We start from the raw sequence: 22,485 nt of genomic DNA on the forward strand, positions 1-22,485 counted from the left end.
GACCAGTTTGTCATCTTTGATTCTCATAGAGACAAACCTCAGTCTTCAACTCTGACCTGTACAGAGGTTTTAAATGCCACCTTCACACATGTTTTGTGCGTTCTATGTAGCGGGAAAACCAGTGTGTTATATCCCAGAAAATGAGAGCTGTATAAGCCTCTGTAAAGAGCAGTTACATAACACTATTGTCTTGGAAACTCCCCCTGAAGCAGCAAGAAATCTCCAGGAGGATGGGGCTGAAGCCAGGCAGTTATTGAATTATATGGGAGCATGATATCTAATTCTCTTAGAGACAAATGTACAGAGCTACAACATCCAAATTTAACATACAAGATAAGTGTTGTGCTTATCATTTGTTTTGCTATTTTCCCGAACATTTAGAGAATAAAAAAAAATGCCCCTTAAAACAAAGCATGCTTTTTGAATGTTCCTCCCTTTGTGTGGCAGTGATAAAGCATGCTTAGTTCCATCCTTGATAAATGCCTTTAATTTACTGATCATTTACTCTAATTCAAAGACAGATATGCATGTTATGGATTTAGACACCCACACAGGAAGATTGACAGGAATGAATAGATAGACTGACAGCTCTGGAGTCGATAAGAGGGGAAGTAAAAAGGCTTGAAAGGAGGATGATAGATGGTCCCTCTGGACAGCTATAAAGGACCTATAAAGGCGACCCACGGGAGCTGCTCATAAATGGCTCCTGTGATGTTGTAAAGGCCAAAGTAGCAGCATGGAGCAAGGGGAAAATCATGAAAATTGATGCTGTAGGCCCCCAAAGGATTCCTCGGTCGCCCACATAGCTCAAACTGTGACGGGGAATATGGGGTCCAACATAACCAAACCTTTCAGAATATTAAGTATAGGATGTTTAAAGCAACTATGCAAGTTCACATGCCGGGCCTAAATAAAGTCAGTCTTATTTCCTATGTCCGGGTAGGATCTGAGAGGCTGAGATCAAGCTCCAACTTGGATTTGCGCACGGGGCAATGGTTTCAAGACAGTGTGGTGTTCCAGGTATCTGAGCATGCAAAGAAAAGTTGGAGACTTTCAGTCCTTGGTTCTCCTAGTCCAACTTTACTCCTGTGAGGCCTGGATGTTGATGGTTGACCAGAGGCACTGGCTGCACTCCTTTGTGACAACTTCTATTTGGCCCATTTTTGGCTGACTGCTAAAGGGCAGCCCGACGGATGCCTCTGTCTGTGTCTGAGTAACTAAGTAACTGAGTGAGTGATCCTAATTTATAAGCCATAGAATACAGAGTTATGTTTGCTTGTACTGAATGCTGTTGGTCATGGCTCCCTCCACTGTGTTAAATGGAGCCAAACATACAGAGTTGTGCTATGGGTGGGGTTTACTTGTGCTGAAATGGCTGCCTCCGCTGCTCTAAATACTCAGGTGTAGCATTGGCCTCTGTTTAACCAGAACTGGGCCACATTTCTGTATGACAAAGAATGAAAACAAACCCAGTAAGCTTTTCATGTTGGGAAAGATGTTTTCACTCCTTTGCTGACCTGCTTTGGCATGACTATGTGATAGTTGAGGGGAAAAGGTAACTTCTTGTGTGAATGCTTGTGTTGCTGGCTGCTCGTGGAGCGATTAGCTCTGAATTAATCACAGTAGCACTTAGTCAAAACTGGACATTTCTTTATTAAACAAGTGAAGACAGCAACACCAAAAGCTTTCTGTAACAGAAAGGGTGTTTTTGATCTTCTGCCAAACTGCTTCAGCGTGAGTGTGTGATAGTTAAAGGGGGAAAAGGTTACTTGTGCTTGTACACACTGGATTCTAGCTGGACGTTAGCTCGGCCTTAGCCAGACCAACACATTTCTTCATCAAAGGTAACGCTGAGAGCAACACGGAAAGCTTTCTGCGACAGAAAATGATGTTGCTCTTCTGCCGCCTCGCTTTGACATGATTATGTGATTGTTACGGGGAAAGGGTTAGTTGTTGTAGACAGCTAATGGGTTGTTGTGTCCCAGCTAATGACTCTGGTAGGCCTGTCATTAGCTGGGACTGAGCCGCAGCTGAGCTTTTGTCTGAACCAGAACCAGAACCAGACAACATGTCAAAATCCAAACAAGTGCACAGAGCAACACAGAAAGCTTTCTTTGACAAAAAAAAGATCTCGCTCCACTCCCGGTCTGTTTCAGCATGGCTTTCCGATCATGGCGGTGAGCTTGTCTGTAGGCTCTTGTTCACCATTAGCTGTTAGCTTGGACGTCACAGTAGGGTCGCTGCAGTTTACTCCGAACCAGACCACTGCTTTTGCTTAAAACCAGATCAGAGAGCCACACCGACAGCTTGTCTTGTGCAGAGGAGAGGTTTTTGCCCGTTTTCTTGTAGTGAAGTCTGCTCTTTGCGCACTTATAGCAAAGAATACAGAGAGCATCTTTTGCCCCCCCGTTCTCTAACTGCAGCTGAATCGATGTGTATGTTTAACCAATCAGATGCGGTCAAAGAAAAGCAGAAAAGAAAAACATTCACCTGAATGTTTACAAAGAGGTTAGTGCTGCCAGGTAACATACTTATCTCTAGTTCTAACTACTTTCAACCTGTCGACAAAACATTAACCAAAAGAAAATAAGTCGTAGTTTCTTTGTAGAGCCAATGAAATTCTTTTCATAGCCCAGTCTGGCATCATATTTTTAAATAGATATTAACATGTCTCTCACGTTGTTTAAAATGCTCCTGGTGTTTGGCCCTGCGTCACCGTCTCAAATTCAGCCACCTTTCAATCAATAAGCCCCACCCCCCACCACCACACTGTGAACACTCTCAGCATTCACCACCAGCTCTGTTTGGCAGACCTCGTATTGAAGGGAAATTATTTTCTTTATTCAAGCAGAGCATATCTACTAAAATGAAACCTTTACCGGCTCTCTGTCTGAATAATAACAGTTCTAGTCCAATCACAGATGACTCTCTGGCCCTAACCTTCATGCTTCTATTCTGATAAATCTGTAAACAAGCTGCCAGGGTATGTTACTTGTACATTCTCTGACCATTATTTCCTATTCATACTTCATCTGATAAGTCTGACTTTAAAGTTGTCTGGCTGCCCCATCCTAAACTCAAAAGTTACACCAAGGGGTAACTCAAACAGAGCTTGAGGTTCAGCTAGTGCACAAGGTATAGCTACTAACATTTAAGGTGTTACACCAGCTGAGATAGTTTCAATGTAGGCTTAAGTTATATCTTAAATCTTACACCACCTCCTACTAGATGTAAAGTCCTCCATAAAATATGGCTGTCATAGTGACAGCTCTGAGAGACAGGATAACTCAGAGGATGACGAGGAGCTGAGGATTTTACCGGCAATTTGGTGTGAGCAGTGTATTCTCCATGATCAATAACACTGTTGTTTTCCATGAGTGGAGATCATTTCTGCCAACTGATGTTAAATTATTTTGTGTCATTAGAGATTTTGTAATTCATACTGGCTCTAAGTTAAGGCTGTAGGCTTTGGTAATCACTGGAGAAAAAAATCTTATTTTTCATGCATATTTTTCATCCATACACAATGCTGTTTGAGGATTAACAGCAGTTAGCATTCACTATTTTTAGCTGTTGGCATCTATAACAAACACTGGGTTAAAAATGCTTTTCAGTGATTGGTTAAATTGGGTAAAAATGACAATATTTTGGTTAGTTTGGAAGTAAATGTCTTCTAGTTAAGCTCAACCTAACGTCTCCGGGGTGCAACCAAACAATGACACATCTTAAGTTACAACTTAACTACTTTCAATGTAGATTTTAGTGCGGACTTTACACCACAATATAAGACAGAACTTACACATTGCTGGTGCAACAGGCTGCTGGTGTACACCCAGCTGGTGCAGTTGGCCCCATTATCACACTTAAAAGTTGTGGGCACTGTCAGTTAAAATCTGTTCAAGAATTAAGTCTGCATTGGTGACTAGTAACAGGATGTTCAGCTGAAACTGACTCTGAGTTGCATGACTTATTTAAAAGTCAGTCTGAATAACTGCCTGGTTGTGCATCATTTACCGTGCAGAGTACATCTGCTGATGGCGGCACAATCAGCTGCTCACGACTGGTCAGCTGAATTTGTGGCCCATTTGATATTTTTGCACACACTTGCACAGTGTGAGCACAGACGCTTCCTCAACATCAGGCCTTTCTTTCCTGATTGCACCTGCTCAAACTGCCAGACTGCATCTTAAAGCACTCGGCCCCAGCAGCAGGCATGTCTGTGATGCAACATCCACCTCCTGTCATGAAAGATATGAATGAGCAAGAAATATCAGTAGACCTCCAGCTCACAGGGAATATTTTATATTTTGCTTTTTACTTGTATTTGATGGTGCTGCTGTGAACATACAAGTGAATGAATTGTGAGTGTTGGTGAGGAGCTGTAAATGATTCAGTCACAGTGTGAGCTGACAGTCCACTTTTATAGAATCGGCTTGAAATAGCAGTGTACGCCCAGCCTTAATGACAATGATTTTAAGGGTTGAAAATTAGGTGTAATTCTATGTTGTCAACACCTAGAAATGTGTCAAATTATCACTATTTTGCTCCTAACTTTACCATTGTAGCCTGCAAGAGCAGAACCACCATCCCTCTACTCTGTAATTATTCCTGTATGTCATTTACAGGAGCTTATGTTTCAGCGTCTTATCTTCCCTCAGTTTCATCTCTCTTTCACTTCCTCTTGTTTCTGTTGTAAGTGTTGCGCTGCTAATGATGAAGATGTAGATGTTTTGGCATGTGTCTCCAATGTCCCACTGGGGTGTTTAACAGTAGCATGATGTGTTTGCTTTAAAAAAGACTGAAAGGCCTTTTTATTTTACTAGGATGTGACTGTTCAGTGCATTTTACAGAGTCAGATAAATCATTTGGCTGATGTTTGTTTTTTGTATTTCAATTGCATGACAAATTTATCCAATCGAGTTAGAGGATATAAAAGTTCACCTTTCTATTGACCTCATTAATAACTTGATTTGATCTGTCCCTTTGGGCCTTAGTGGCCTACATCTGCATGTTTACTAACCTTTGTATGCTGTCTATTCTGTGTATGTATTGCTGTGTGTTTAAATTCCTTCTCTGCTGGCTGTACAAGGAATTGGGGATAATCAAGTTAATACTAACTTACACCAATAAATACCTCCTGTCAGTGTTAAAATGCCATTTAGCAGACGCTTTTGTCCAAGGTGGCGTACTTCTGGGACAGGTGTTAATGGTGAGAAGGACCTTGCCCACAGGGCAAACACTGGATACCTATGCACCCTGACCAGGAAGGGATCCATGACCTCATGTTACAATGTCAGCAGTGTAAACCACTGAGCTATTAAGCCATCAGAAATGTAATAAAACTGAGATGAATGGACAGTGAGAATTTAAGTAAATAAAGTTCATAGAATTAACCTGGTTTGATTAAAGTACATTTATGTAATACTCATAGTAATGGTAAAAGGACTTGGGCTTTTATAGCCATTTCTAGTTGTTTGATGACTCAAAGTGCTTTTACACCACAGGTCACATCTATCCATTCACATGGAGAATTGCACATTAGTTTTGATTGAAACCGTTCATACGCATCCATACACATTTTCACACCATGGAGGCAGGAGTGGGAGCAAACTGGGGTTGAGTGTTTTGCCCAAGAACACACCAATGTGTGACTGTTGGGGATTGAACCCACGACCTTCAAGTTCCGAGATGATTGACTCTTCCGACCGAGCCACATTCACCATGGCTGGTGGAAGGCTGTATCATTACCGCATATCTCAGAACACGCAAAAACTTTCTAAATAAAATTAGGGTTTGATGATTTATTTTTTCATCAACTTTAACCCAATCCTAACCTTTCCTTTTCCAACTCCAACCTGAAAATCCTTAAGCCTCCAAGCCTGTGTATGAAATAAAAGGACTGTTTTATTTCTCTCTGTTTTCTCACATCCGTACACTTTATTAGGTCACTGTTTCCCAGAAGAGATCACCCAGGCATCTTATTTGACATTACCAGCTGTACGTGATGTGAATTTGTAGGTTATTTTTGACCTGATATGACAGCTGATAAGAGTCAGGGATGGATGAACGTGAATATGTACTGATAAATGTCGACAAAAAGCCAAAATTCACTGTCAGACTCATACTGAATATTAACAAGGACACACAGTGATGTGTATTAGAAACTGGTTTATGATATCTTGGCAGATAACAATTTAACAAATACTTTTCCACAAATATACTTTAATCTATTGAATATAAAAGCTTAAACATCCTCAAACACCTGCTTTAACCGAAGATAAACTAAGATGAGCATGACTTTTAACTTAATGGCATGCTTTAACAAGTTGTGAGCATCTAGTTCTCGGAGAACACCACTATTATTTTCTCCTTTCTGAGCCTAGCTTCAAAAAACGGTCCGTAAATAACCAGCTGTCTCTTAATTCTATGATAAATCCAGTACAGCAGGGCTGCCTGTGGGCTGGATGTGGCTCTTTTTATTTTCAATGGCCCTCAAGGGACCGTCTATATCTGTCTGCTGTGTTTGCAAGGACACATTTAAAGACAATGAGCGTCCAGTGTGCTGTCCACCCAAGACTGTGAATGACGACCAAAATGTTAAAGGGACCTTTTTTAGATTTTACCACATACTTCTGTGACAAACTGAAATCTACAATCAAATAATAACAATTCAGTCAGGACCACTTTGTCAAGAAAGACATGATTTGCGGCTATAAATATTTCTTTGTTAGCAATTACTAATTCGCACTTATGAGGAACAGTGTTAGTCCATGCAGGACACGGTAGTCATACACCCAGTCGCGATCCTATTACCTCAGTACACATTTTAATAAATGTATCTACCCATGTATGGTTTTTCTAGCCTTGCACTCACTGGAAAGTCAAAATATGCTTGACTAGCCCAGAGAGCATCTTATGAGCAGAGCCTTCTCTGCCAAGTAAAACTGTATTTCCATTATGCAATAAATTGGTTAAATGTATGACAAGAGTGTACCTGACTGAAATGTTGCTACACATGTTTGATGGTGTGGCTGTTCTGGGATCTCTCTGCCCTTCCACAAGCCTACATGGAGAGCATTTAGCTGGAACAGCACACATTCCTGCTCTTCCTATGCTGATAAGGGAGGCCTGAGGTAGGGAGAGAAGCAGCAATAAACCCAGAGCGGAGCAGACATCAGTGACAGTGGAAAAACATTGGTTAAGTCAGATGCAGGATAAAGGAAGAGCTAGGGTGGAGGAGGATTGCAAGAGCAGCTTGCAGAGAGAGTGACAGCAAATCAGCTGGCCGTCAGCTGATGAAGGCTTGCATGAGATCAGCTGATCTCAATTATGGAAGCCCTTTACTCAGTGGCCTGTGTAAATGAACAATATATGCTCGATTAATAATCCCCTGTAACCCTCATTATTTCTGATCTGATCCTTTGTCTAACTCTTCTTAGCATTTCTTAAACCTGCATTGTGACAGTGGATAAATCATACCACTTCTGAATTCATCTGGGTATGCAAAATGTAATTTGTTGAATTTATGATGTGATTTTGGAGGATTATTCAATCATGAGACTCCCAGACTCTTTCATTGAGGGAATGCCTGTTAGTGAGTTAGTCATGCTCTGTTTATTGACTCCTGTTTACAGCCTCCAACACTAAGGGGGCGCTGGAAAAACAGCTGGAATTGTTCATAATAACCACAGTTATAGCCCAGCTGTGAGCTCAATCAGTGAGATGGGAGTGTGATTGTGTGAGTATTATCTGCGTATAAACCCCTCTCTCTCTCTGATCCAGCCACATGAATCATCTTTGTTTCTGTCCTCATGCAGCTTTCAGACAGTGAAACATGTACTAAGTGGAATCTGCTGTCAGACGAGGCAGACCAGGGGATGGCAGCAACCACATTAGGAGTTCTCATTACATTGAGACTTGGCCTTTTCAGAAAGAGAAGGAGAGAATGTACAATTACCGAGGAGAAGAGAGACGGTAATGAACACACGAGAGAGGGTGAGCCGTCCGCCGAGGTTAGTGTGATGAGCCAAAGAAATTCATAGACAAAACTTTCCTTGCTCTAGATTATGTATGACTGGAGGATTCAGTGGAAGCCATTTATTACTGAAAATAACACATGTAATCCTTCTAATTGTGTAGAAACTGACGTTTAAAAGCAGTAGAAGGATGCACAATTTGTATGTCAATCATTTAGTTAGACTATAATCTGAGGCTGCATTAAGCTTTTGGGGAAACTGTGATAAACAGCCACATTAAAAAATCTTTTAAACTTCCTTTAATTCACTCCAGCTCTTTGACAGTGTTCCAGCTTTTGCTCATGGGAAACTCCTACTTGCTTTAATGCAAAAACGATAAAAATATTATGTGACAAATACAGTACCATGAAAAGTATTCACCCCTCCAATGTTTTACCATGTTATTGGTGGTCAAGTAAACTGTTTTTTCTGACAAAAAATACAAAAAACTTTTTAATGTAAAAGTGAAAACAGATTTCTACAAACTTTTGGTAATTAAATAAAAATATGTGATATAAATTTGCACAACGTTGCACAAGGATGAGGAGTGACCATCCCTTTTCAAGTCCAGCCATAAATTCTCTGTTGGATTGCGGTTTACGCTTTGACACAGCCACTCCAGAACATTCCCCTTGTTGTCTTTAAACCATTCCTGTGTAGCTTTTGCTGTATGCTTGGGGATGTTGTCTTGCTGGAAAAGAAAACTTCTCACAAGCCGTAGTTCTCTTGTCGACTGATTAAGATTTTCACATATTTTGCAGCATTCAGATGCATGCAGAGATGCATCCCCACAGCATGATGCTGCCACCACCATGCTGCACAGTGGAGATGGTGTGTTTGTGGTGATGTACATTGTTTGGTGTCAATATCTGATGATGAAAAAGCACCATCAGACCAAAGAACTTTCTTCCACTTGACCATGGAGTCTCCCACATGCCTTTTTGGGGAACTCTTGTCCAGATTTAATGAGTTTTCTCTAACAGTGTCTTTCTCTTTGCTACTCTCACATTTATTTTAACTATACTTGGGATGCTTTTACAGCATATTAGTGTGAGTTTTCCATGTAACACAGCTAAAATTGTGTTTGCCTAGGTTGGCAGCAAGCCAGAAATAGTGAGATGGCCTTGTAGGGATTGAAGCATGTACGTGGTGGTTTCCAATGAGCAACTGTCAAGAGTATAAAATTATGTTCTTGTTTCTATACCATGTCTTTCCTCTGTCAAAGACCCAGCTGTGCAGCAAAGGCTACAGATCTCTAAACCAGTCTGTTTCTGTGACATCTTTCACTCTTCTCATTCCTACATTTGATTTGATTTTGATACATTCCAACATTTCTTACATTTCCTACATTATTGAATTTCCCTTCGGGGATAAATAAAGTTCTGGTATTGTATTGTATTATATTATATAACACTGCATGTTTGAGGTTTAATTCTTCCTCCTTTTCTTACCTTGCACAGATGTAAGAGGATGAAAGAGACCAGATTGAACAGTATATAGCACTAAATAAGATAATAATAGTAATGATAATAATAATTGCGGAAAAGCCAGGTGTGTTTATTTAATTTTTCGTATGATTATGGACCTTATTTGAGAAAGAATATCAGATTATGCTGATTTCATGACCACTGAGTGATCAGGTAACTCAGAAATCAGGTAATAATTTCAGACCCTAAGCCTACTCTAAATCTTATTCACTGCATGGAACTATGTTTTATGTAATGAGCATGATGCAGGCTGTAAAAACTGTGGCTGAAGTAAAGGAAAAAGACTGAATTTTAATTGTTATGAACAAGAAAATGTATTTAATGTCATCCAATATATCCTAGCTGACACTTGAGCCACATATAAGGTCAGTTTTAAATCTCTTTATCCTTTCTTCATGCATTTCTGTATTTTGTGCATGCTGCTTATGTGACAATTGCCACATATGTATGCAAAGCACATGAGTAGGTCGATGCACAGACCTTTGGTTGCATTTTCTTAATCATACTCTTCATTATGTGCAGACGCACACATTGAACAGTCATTGAGTGACCTTACATGTCTGTGTATTTATTTAAAAGTCTGTATCAATGTGTGCTTCTGTCCATTTCATAAACATAATTGCATGTGTGCAGTTATTTCTGTCTTTTTCTGCATGTCTGAGCTCGAGACGCACTCAGTAATTGGTGTAAAGAAAAAACACATTATGAAAGATTGTGACATCCATTTGTGCAGACAGAATCTATACAGCCAGCTGATTGCCTCTGGCCCTCCACATTAACAAGCCGTTTACACGCCTTAACAGGAAAGATGACGAGATAAAACACAACATCATCTTTCATTTAGAGTTAGATTCTTGTTCTCCCTGCAGGGGCTCGCAAACACAAACATGTTCAGAGTCTAACACCTCTCTGATTTTCCATATTTACAGTCAAGCTTTCTCAATGTTTCTGAAAGTTTAACATTTGGTTGATAATCTATATATTCTAGAGGGGTTGAACAAGATCAGAGCACCAGTTTATGCTGCTACAGAGGGATAGAAATTAAAACGTTGGTCATGCTCAGCCTGGAGACCCAGAAAACCTTTTGTTCATGTTCACTCACACAGACATAACTATTAGCCGCTCCAGGATTTCTTCTGCTAAATGTAACTGCAAATATAACTTTTTTTTTCTAGACAGAATAACAAATCTCTTATTGTTATGCTTGATGCTATGCTATGCTAAAAACATCTGAAAGTGTAACTACTTTAATTGGCAATAATTAAAGAAAGAAAAACTGTATTAATCTTTGAAACAAGTTAAACTAAACCTAATCTTGAACAATAAACTGTGTCTCAGTGTTTGAGACAAAGCTTTTGAATTGTAGAGCTTTTCATCTGTGCAACACAGCAAAAAAATAGAGACTTAATTCGTGGCAAAAAATAAAATCAACAAAAATGAGTTCCACATTTTTGCTGTGATTGCAATTCTGTGCAGGATAAACTGCTCATAAAGTGGCCAGTAGATGCACAATATATACAATCCAGATTTGAGCTAGTAAAAGGTGCTTTGTAGTGGCCGCCAAATGATTCAACTTTAAGATCACAAATGATTATTAAGTTTCAAAAGATAATTGCTATTAATCACTGATTTGGTCACATACTACTTTTTTTTTTTTAAGATTTTAGGTTTCATATAATATTTTATGATCATATTGCCAATGTGAAGCAAGTCTTACCAGACTTACTAGACTACCAGTATAGAGATTTTTTTTTTAGTTTCATATTTATTATTTGAATGAGTGTTACACTGTAATTAGAAGTATGCAGGAGTGCATGTACAAAATGACTCACTGATGTTCAGTGATTCCTGGTAAATGTTGCAGCATTTACACTTTTCAGGAGTTCAAGTTAAGTTGCCTCCGCTGGACAAATAACCCACTTGAGTTCAGAGATGTTTTACCCTTTTGATTCTCTCTATTAATCACAGCACTGAGTCTGTGTTGATAGGTCTCAGTCAGACTTGCAGATTCTGACACTGCAATTTTGCCCCATTCTGCTCAGGCTGTGTCAGGTTGCAGGGGGATCAACAGCCCTTTTCAAGTCCAGCCACAAATTCTTCATTGGATTGCGGTCTGGGCTTTGACTTGCCCTCTTGTTCTGTTGCAGACTGAATTAGTCCTCCAGGATTTTCCTATATTTTCCTACATTCATTTTACGCTCTACCTTTACAATCCTTTCAGGACTGACTGACAGGGCATCCCCACAGCATGATGCTGCCTCACAGTGGGAATGGTGTGTTTGTGGTGATATTCAGTGTTTGGTGTCTGCCAAACATAGCATCTTGTCTGATCGCCAAAAATCAACATTTTGACCTCATCAGACCAAAGAACTTGACCTTGGAGTCTCCCACATTCCCTTTTGCAAACACTGGTCAATATTGAATTAATTCTCTTCAACAGTAGGTTTCTCTTTGCCACTCCCATAAAACTTTGACTAGTGAAGAACCTGGACAACAGTTGTTGTATGCAGAGTCTCTCCCATCTCAGCTCCTGAAGCTTGTAACTCCCTCAGAATAGTCATAGGTGTCTTGGTAGCCTCGCTCATTAGTCTCCTACTTGCATGGTTTGTGAGGCAGGTTTACACATGTGCCATTTTCCTTCCATTTCTTGATGATGGATTTAACTAAACTCTGGGGGATGTTCAGTTCCTTGGAATTTATGCATCCTCTCTTGACTTACACTTTTCAATAACGTTTTCTCTGAGTTCCTTGGAGTGTTCTTTTGACTTCATGGTGTAATGGTAGCCAGGAATACTAGTTAATCAGCAACTGGACCTTCTAGACACAGGTGTCTTTATACTACAATCACTTGAGGCACATTCACTGCACTCATGTGATTCCCATTTCACTAACTGTGAGACTACTAGCACCAAATGGCTGGACCTCTGCTGAAATAGGTCAGTGGGGTGAGTATTTCTATGGACCCTGCATCAGAAAGAGCTGTAAAAAGATGAAATGATGATATCACAAGGTGCAGATTAATTTTGATTTATCCACTTAACTGTCTGCTAGTTTTGTTTTTTGATTTTTTACTGAAATGAGACATCAAAGCGTGTCCTAATTTCTATAAATTAATTCTTAAATTCTAATAAATTAAATTGTGAACAGAAAGATGCCAAGGAATCCAGCTTCTGACCTGCTATGGTGGTTTAGGTTTAAAATATTCAATATATTCATTCTGAGCCCAAACCTCACTGTCATTATCATGCATGTGATGTAAAGCAAAAGGAACACATCGATTCTTTATTACTAAATATCTTTGTGAATTATGAACATTAGTCAGTTTTACCATTACCGAATCCCCATTTATTACAATTAGTTTAGTTATTCTAGAGCAGGGAAAATATCCACCTCCTCTATGAATATAAATTCTGTCCTATTAGGCTTGAGTCTGCATCCTGCTCAATATTTCCCAGTAATGCAACTATATTTAGCAGATTATTAATAGGTTCCCTGACACAGATAGACCCCCAGAAACTCCCTAACCACTCTAAAAGTCACTAAGTGTTCATTTAAAAGTTGATTAATGTTAAGTGAGTTTAAATGTGATCAAAAGAATCAATTCGTCTAAAAGCAATCGACCCTTCTGTGACACGACTGGCTGCTCAGTTGTGAAGAATAAATTTCAATCTGGGTCCTTCTGCTTTGACAGAAATGCTGCTTTAAAGCTGCAGCTCTGCCTTCTATCATTTCATCACGCTGCTGATGTGCCTGTCTGATGTTGATGTCCTCAGTGGAGGATGGGATTTAGGATATGATTGATGACACAAAGTAAGCGGGAACATTTTCATCTCCATGAAGGCTGTCTGAGTGTTGAACAGTGTGTTATTTCCTCACAATTTAATTAAAGTAAATATAAATATGAATTGATATTTCCGCACACAACGCAATGCACTTTGCAGGGCACAAATATTTTTTGAGGATCACACTCCATCACACTTTAATTAAGCCTACTCATTTCAACAAATGGAAAGTGACTCAGTGGATAACTTCACTCATGATGCCAAAGTGTCTAACATCAAAAACAACACCAATCCACTGGAAACATAAGCAAAGGAGTTCCAGCAGTGACCACTCACACATATGAGCAAACTTTCAGATATCCCCCTGCCTGTTTTGAAATGGCAGTAGGCAGAGCTCAGATCCATTGGCTCTCTACAGAGTTGGACTAACACTAATGGATCCACACTTTCTATTTACTCCAACGCTGAAGATGAATTAACTCAGATTACCCAGACACTGATATGCCAACACTCCAGGTTTTGCTTTGCAGCGTAATATTCCACCTTACCATTAAGGCGTCTTTTGGCTTCACTTTTAAACAATGGAAGGAAATAGAGATACATCGTCCAACTTCACATACAATGAACAATGTGTAAATGCTTCATCTGACTTTAAAAAAAATACATTTTTACTAATGTCATACAACATAAAATCAGCAATTAGCTATTCTAATTGATTCCCTGCTTAAGGAAATCCAAAGGCTGGTGTTTTCAGTCTGGCTCATGGACTCCTAAGTGGGTCAGAATGACAACGCAAAGATTGGGTACCTGTCTCCAAGGTAGAGTGCAGTGTCCTTGCCCCCAGTGTGACACTGCTTGTTCATTTCAGGCACAGTGAGCATGGCAGTGAAATGGAAAAGTAGTGTTTCACTGTTGAATGGCTAATCAGAAGCAGCAGGAGAAGCTGTGTGAGCTGAAGGTTACTGCTGGCATTAAAAGTCCACTCTAGACTTCATTAGATGGTGAAGTTAATGTTTCAAACTGAGTGGTTTGTGGGTCATACTTTAGATGCAAAAAAGGTCCTGGCCATCACATTAGGAAAAGAAATACTCATATTTCATCTGTCAGTGCCTTAAAAATGCGGAATCTGAAACATTTACAGCACATTCAGAAAGAATTCAAAACAATAAAATACTCACTTTTATATAGTCACTTTTTCTCTCCTTCAGTTTCTAAGAGTAAACACATATGCTGTTTGACAAACCATGACGTTACGACAGAACAGTCTGCCATTGGTTATCATAGCACATATGACATCTGTTCTGGGAATGCTACATGGTAGCTAATGCCAAGCTAGCAGAAGAAACATTAAAATATGTATTAAAAGATGGATAAAAAGACATTCAGTATCAGAGTTAATGGTATGGATTTAATCTTTGAAGATCCCAGAAAGTCACCCAAGTTCTAGGCTTTCTAAAAAAGCTACCTTAAGACCTACGAAAGCATGGATAGCGTCATTATAACAGCAAATCAGAGGGCTTCTAGAGGGAAAAATCTAAGTGACTATGACTTAGGGTTCAAAGTTAACTAACCTCTAATAACCTGTGTCTCTTTTTGTTGTATAGTTGCCAGTCTCGGAGGGTATATGAGGATTACCACCTCAAATTGAACATCCGTAGCTCAGCCAGATGTTATAAAACAAGGACGGAACAAAGAGACATGTACGGAGCTAGAATACACCCTGACTTGATAGTCTGCACTTCGCCCTCTCTTATGGACCATGCTCATACTATAAGCCTGGAGGTGACTGACTTGGTGGATAACTTCACTCATGGTGCAGAAGTGTTAAACATCAAAAATGACAATAATTTACCAGAAACAAGAGTAAAAAAAAAAAAACTAGCAGGAATCACTGTACAACAGGCAACATATGAATGCATGTAAACTCTCTGCCCAAGGGCATAATGGGAAAACCCCAGCCCCCTGATTTGAAATGTGTGGGCAGATCTCTGACTTAAAACCATTAATATTAACTTGGGCAACGGGATTATTGTTTGTCCAAGAGAGCTCATGGCCAGTTAGGTCACTGCTCTGCTAGATGTCCTTGTATGAAAGATGCTAAAATGTGAATAAATGCCTTTAAATGTCATATAAATCTTCTGATGGACTCACCTGGTCTTCAAAGGACAAAGCCTGTCCGACGTCTCGAGGAAACCCATCAATAACAATCCCATTAGCGTCTGGGATCTTCATGATCTTCTGCTTGATCTCAGTTATTGTCGTTTCCTGGAAAAAAAGGAAACATAATTAGTCATGATTATCACCACTGAAACTGAGCTATTAGACATGTGTTTCAATCCTGGCTATCCAAACTCCCTTTACTTTGAAAAACAGTGCAGAGAGTTCTCTCGCTGGGTTCATTTGAGAGATTATAGATGTAAGTTATGATATAAAACATGTTTATTGTTGTAATTGTGATGAGTCTGCTTTTGCACTAGAGAGTAAGAGGGGTAATAAGTTTTGTTAATGTAGCTGGAATTCCCAGAGTAGTCAACAAGGTTGTAGTTTGGCTAAACCCCCTTGAAAATTAATAAGCAGCTTATTTAGAGTCATAAATAATGTGTGCTGAAACTATTAAAGCCCACTGGAGAATTCTGCGATATAATTAATCTGCTTATCCAATATATCTGCACGCAGCAAAACAAATGTTTTGACTGCACTGGAGGCCACAGAGTGCCAGCATCCTTTAGCATCAATTACTTCCTCATGGCTGGAGGAGGTCAGCGTGTTCAAATATGTTTCTCCGGGCTGAATGCATCATACGATATGGCAGAGATACGTGAGCAATGCTCTGTTCTAAAAATAACTTCCATCGCCAGGCGTGCGTGCTGCTGAGTAACACAGACGTTTAATTTCCCACTGTCCGCTGAGTAAAAGCACAACCTGACAGACCACAAAGAGATTACACTTAAACTGGTTTCCATCGATATAGAGAAATGTACGCATGTAAGATAAAATGAGAAAGGCTAATCCAGGAAAAGTCGTCTGATCCACTGCATGGGTCGATGCTGAGCTCGCACTAGAATGCCAGGCATCAGACAATCATCAGACAGGCAGAGAGATTATCCTTCTATCTTTAACAGCACCAGCAGACGATCATTACTGCAGCAACATCCAAGATATCTCTCTTTTACACTCATTCGCTCTTCCTTTTAACACCATTTTGAACTTTTATCATTTTGTATCATCTCAATTATCCTTGAAGTTTACCCGTCTCTAACAGTAGTAGTGAGTCACAGCTAAGCCAAGTTTTCACCCAGCAGCAACCTCCCATGTGGAAAAATGGAGCCAGTTCAGAAGTGCAAAGCAAACACAGATCCTTTATGAAGCCCCGAAAACTAAAAGAATCCCCTAAAGGATCCACATTAAAATGTCAATATTCTAAAAAGAGATAAGCATGTTTGCAGTTTGGACAGAAAATTGTTGTTATAGCTCATTTCTTTTGTGGTAAAATCTGCGCATGTGCTGATGCATCTTATCTGTTATATTTGTTTCATTACTTAGAGATCCAGGAGTGCAGGGACAGAGGTTGACCAAACAACCTGTCGATTTGTATGAAGAACATAATGCCTCTGTTCTTTTCGCTCTTCTCTCATGAAACTACAGGAGTGGGTTCAGTCAGTACCACCTCATCCCGTCTCTGCTTCCCCTGTCCTCTCACTAAGCTATCTCCACATTATCTCTGTCTTTTTAGTGTCACTTGTCTTCTCTCCTTGTAAAAATGAAGGAATAGGGGGAGGTAGGCAGGTCTGCCCTGTTTGAAGGCATATTATGCTGAGAATCTTCAAGCACCAATGCTCCTGTAAAGTTTGGCAGCTTTTGCTCTAGTTTTGTGTTTGGATGAGAAGGTGAGCATTCAGCATCTCTCTCTCTGCAGCGTTCTTACACTGACCAGGGGCTGTTGCAGAGGTGGTCAGGGCTGACCAGGACCCCCCTGAAATCTGAATCCTGAACAAATATTGGCTAGTTGCCTTGTTGAAAGTTTTTTCAGTTACTTAGCATATCTTAAGCCATATTAGATTGCTTTTGCTGAATTTGAGACACTCAGGATGAGGTGTATCAAAGTGACTCAGTCATCCTTATAATTTCCTGGATGTGGCCCTCAGTTTGGACACCCCAGGGCTATGGTGTTGACACGGCAGCAGCAGTAGCAGATGTAAGTCTCTGTTAGTGTCTAGAATTGTACACTGCAGTTTGTGTATCACATACCTGATCCGTATAGTAATGCAAATGTAATGGAAATAGACATCAACATGATGCATGTGGCCATTAAAACAGAAATTCAGACTGTTAGAAACCTGTGCAAACAGATTTTATTGGCACAGTAAAATAACATCTGTTACTTTTAGATTATTGTGAAGGGAAAACTACAAATGCCTCTATTTCTTATTGAAATTAAAACAAAAATAAAACAATCACAGCAGTTTTGATTTCAGTTATTACCTGAAGAAAGGCATCAGCCATGAAGCTATCAGCAGTGATAATGGATAAAGCTATTAGGATCCTACAGTACAGGGAAGGAGGATAAAGCTCCTCCAGGAAAACAAGCTGTGAATCAGTAACAAATTTCTCAACACATCATAAAACAATGTTTGTTCAAGCAGCGCTCCCATCACAGCTGCTGTTTAAAGCCTCTGACTAACAGTCCTGTCTTTTACTCAGGAGTTCCTTCCCTCATCATTATTGAATACACAGTCATTAAGAACAAATTCTAATCTGTTTAACAGAATCTAAACCGGTAAATGAGACGTCTAACAGTCAGAGAATCACTTTTTCGTATCCAGTCAGTCTGCAGCTTGGCCATCCCTGCTGTTTATCTCCCTGATTCCTGGTGTGACACCTGGAAAAGAGCTTGGAGGCAGATTCAGTGTTGTGCCAGACAAGGTAGAGAGGATAATTGATGAGGAAGGCAGGTATCGAAGAAAAGTCCTGTGGGTGCATGAGCTAAAAAACTGCCGGTCACGAAGCAGCCAGAGTTTTATTATTGTGCTACCATACTGCACCACCTACATATCATGGTTCCTACACTGGCAACAAACACCACTAGCTCCTGGTTTAACTGTATCCACACAACCAGAATGACTCACTAACAGTGTTAAATACCAGTTCATTTACAATTTAAATCCTCACAGATGTTTTCATCCCGACAGCGACTGCATTTATTACTCACTAATGGACAGCAAACAAGTTTCCAAGGCATTGATGATGTATTTTAGCCAGTAGTGTACATGCATGCTGTCATTCATGACTATATAAACAAAAGTATTTAGTCAAACCTGTAAATGATTGAATTCAGGTGTTTCAATCAGACCTTTTGCCACAGGTGTATAAAATCAAGCATCTAGCCATGCAGTCTCAATCTGCAAACATCTGGGATATAAAATGTGTTGTCTAGAATGCTCAGTGACTTCAAGTGTGGTACTGTGATGGATGCCCCCTTTGCAAAAAGATGGTTCGTGAAATTTCCCTGCTGGATATTCCACAGTCATCTGTAAGTGACATTATCAGAAAGTGGAAGCATTTAGGAATAACTGAAACTCAGCAACTGTGCAGTGGGAGCTTCATGGAACGGCTTTCCATGGCCCAGCAGATGCATGCAAGCCACATACCATCAAGCCCAATGACAAGCGTCGGATTTAGTGGTGTAAAGCACGCTGACACTGGACTGTGAAGCAGTGGAAACAGGCTCTATGCAGTGACTGTTGGCAGTCAGATGGGCACGTCAGGTTTTGTCAGATACTGGAAGAACGTTACCTGCCTGGCTGTATTGTGCCAACTGTGAAGTTTGGTGGAGCAGGGATAATAGTATGGGGCTGTTTTTCAGGTTTTGATCTAGGTCCCTTTTTTCCACTGAAGGCCAATCTTAATGTTCCAGTGTACCAAGACACTTTGGACAATGCTATGCTTCCAGCTTAGTGGCAGCAGTCTGGGTAAGCCCCTTTTCTATTCCAACATGACTGTGCCTCAGTGCACAAGGACTATAAAGATATGGTTTGGTGAGTCTGGTTTGGTGAGTGGAGGACTTTGGCCTGCACAGAGCCCTGATCTCAACCCCATGGAGCACCTTTGGGATGAACTGGAATAAAGATTGTTAGCCAGGCCTGACCTCATACGTGCTCTACAGAATGAATGAAAATTACCATAGGAATGCTCCAAAATATTGTGGCAAGCCTTCCAAGAAGAAACAAGAAACTGTGGAGACTGTTATAGATACAAAGGGGGACCAAAGCCCTATTAAAGTGTCTAAAAATATATGTACATGAAAAAAGCCATTACAGTCCCTATTGGTGTAATGGTCAGGTGGCTGAATACTTTTGTCCATATAGTTTATTTAACTCAGACTATAACCAGATAAATGGATAAAGAATGTTTCAAATATAACAAGAAGGACGACACTGAAGGTGTTTGCTTCCAAAGGTCGTGTGCAGTCATAGACATCATGATTTTAAAAGATTTAAATAGAATGAACCTTTTTTAAGGTTGAGTCTATTATTGTAGCTGCAGTGTGGCAACAATCTTAATGTTTGATTCCCATAAGAAATTTCCTGACAGTGTCCCAGGACCCCAGAAACTCTCAGAACAAGATCCCTGTTGAAATTTCTCTTATTGTCTTATCGACTTACCATAAATCTGTGCTTAAAATACATTTCTATTAACTTGGATGGTACTGTTTGGGCTTTTATCTCTTTGACTAGACAGAGACAGTTTTTGTCTGACCTCAGAGGTTACTTGAAAGTTTAGTTTGATTTATCTCTTTGAGGCTGAATTATACATCATCAAATTCAACTCATGTTTTCAGCTATATAACTGTACTGAATTTGAATATGGAATTTTATCTTCTACACTGGCAAAGGAAACTTTTTGAGATCATACTGTATTTCAGGCCTTTTTTGCTTTTGTTGATTAGGACAGAGGAGACAGGAAATGCTGGGAGGAGAGTGGGGTAGAAGTGCCTTAGAGGGACAAGGTCAGGAGATGAAGCTGAAAAATGTATCAGGTACTGTAGCTCCTGTGTACGGGTTCCTGCTCTACTGAATGAGCTAAGCTGGTGCACTGGGAAAATAAAACTGTGGTTGCATAATAAACCTAAATAGACATTTGCTTAGGATTTACAGAATCATATCTGAGAGCTCAGATTTTGTCTATAGCTGACTAATTATTGAATGCCTTTATTTTCTTTAATTATTAGATAGAATGATCCTTTTTTCATAAGCAGGTGTTTGACTGTGATAGCTGCAGTCAAAATAGGCTCTTTCAAACTATTTATCAAATGTTCACCTACTTGGGGTCATATCAAGAGTCAGACATTATTAAGAAGCTTTGAAATGTTTTTGTCTGCATTCCACCATCATCTTTGAAAATGACACATGTGAGTTGAATGCATTCTATTTGCTACATTAACTCTGAATTTCCAAGTTAAGAAGACAAACAGAACATGCAAAAATCCTCATCTCCCTAGTGAGCTTGTTATAAAAGGCTAAGCTAGCTAGCTCAGCTAGTTAGAAAAAAGCATCATGAGACTTTTGGCTAAAAAACACAGCAGATATGTGCCGTTCCTGTTTTAAATCCAGCAGCTTTAAACTGTTGTACGTCTGGATGAAAAAAAAAAAAAAAATTAAAGGGTAACTGTATAACTTTCAAAGCCCCTCCCTTTCAGTTTACCAGCCAGCCCCTGTATGATGGAACACAGCAGACACGTGCTAATAAAACATCTGGAGACAAGATGCTATGAATCTTTTACTTGATTCGTTTTTATTTGTTTGCTTTTACGACTAACGTGAACCTTTTTTAGTTTGGAAAATTCGTTGCTTCTCCATCAATTGTTGTCTTGCAACAACACTGTCATTGTGCCTCTACATGTAGGATCCCTCAGTAAGCGTCCTTAATCCATTCACATGGTGGCAAGAATAATGGTTGGGGAGGGAAGGGTCATGTTTAGAAAATGTGTGAAACATGTTTAAGCCTCAGAGTGAAACATAAACAAACTTAAAGAAGTGCCATGTTGTCAGTGTGAACACAGAGCTGAGAACAACAAACCCAATCAGGAAGTCATTACCTAACATTTTATTCAAGTAGATGTCATTGATTTTTGCTGTATTAATAATCAAATATGGTATATGAAGTCTAAACAGTTTTATGTTTTGCTTGATCACTCAGCTATCCTATAGCATTTTTTAATTAGCATTGTAATCTCCCTCATATTAAACTGGGATCTCCAGTATGAAGGCATTATACTTGTTTTCTTCATAGTTTTTGAATGAACGGGGCACAAACAACCACAGGGGGTCCAAGCCTCATTTTCCTCCCAAGCAGAGTCATTATCCTGTAAAGAAGGATGCTAATAGGACGGATCAGCATCCCCCTCTGCTGCCTGCCCGTGAGTTGGATGTTGCTAATTAGTCCCTTGTTACACAAACACTGTGATAATGACCTGCCAGAGACTGGACACACACTAGGCTCATCTATCCTCTCATTTTCACCGCACTCTCCCCCCTCTTCTGCTGCCCCCTCTTCTTTGTTTCTCTGCTACCTGTGGTGCCAGCTCTCCGTTGGTGATGATTTTGGCAATGAGGCTCCACTTCCTGTTGCTGGTGGCGTTGTGTATCATCTTCTTCCTCAGCAGCTCGCCCACTGACACATACTGGAAGCCGTAGCGTTCGGCAATCTTCAGGCACTGCGTTCCTTTGCCACTGCCAGGGCCGCCTATAGGCACATAGAGAGAGAGAGAGAGAGAGAGAGAGTTGGTGATGTTTTGGGAGAGATTTTTTTGTCGTGTGTGAAATGTGTCTGTGTGAGTGTGAAACATTTCATGTGTGGGTGTGTGAGCGTGGGCAAGTGTGTGCATCGGGGGAGAGAGAAACCCAGACTATGTGAGACTTTGTGTGAGAGGCTGTATGTGAGTCTCTGTGTGTTTCTGTATATTTGTGAGTTGAAGTTGTTGCAGGGAAAGGAGCAGGAGGGTGATGGGTGCAGATGAGACATGCAGGTATGTGTGAACCTCCTACAAGCAGGGGCGCTGCTAGAAATTATGGTCCCCATGACAAGACGTCCCATAGGTCCCCCCACCACAGCCAAAAGAAACCCTGTACCACTGCATTCTGAAGCACATCCTATTTAAGAGTATAAAAACACTTTGACAACCTAAATACATGGAAATGATGC

General features: G+C 40.1%; 1 protein-coding gene across 1 annotated transcript in view; it reads right to left on the reverse strand.

Moving 5' to 3' along the window:
* Nucleotides 1-22,485, reverse strand: part of ak5 (adenylate kinase 5) — a 140,431-nt gene that overhangs the window by 94,590 nt on the left and 23,356 nt on the right. Inside the window, exons 4-5 of the mRNA XM_041803723.1 lie at nt 21,854-22,026; nt 15,436-15,549 (exon numbers count right to left, since the gene is read on the reverse strand). Coding sequence (XP_041659657.1) covers nt 15,436-15,549; nt 21,854-22,026 — 287 coding nt within the window. The remainder of the gene's footprint in view (nt 1-15,435; nt 15,550-21,853; nt 22,027-22,485) is intronic.

This window comes from Cheilinus undulatus, linkage group 13, assembly GCF_018320785.1.
Source record: "Cheilinus undulatus linkage group 13, ASM1832078v1, whole genome shotgun sequence".
NCBI classification, from domain to species: domain Eukaryota; kingdom Metazoa; phylum Chordata; class Actinopteri; order Labriformes; family Labridae; genus Cheilinus; species Cheilinus undulatus.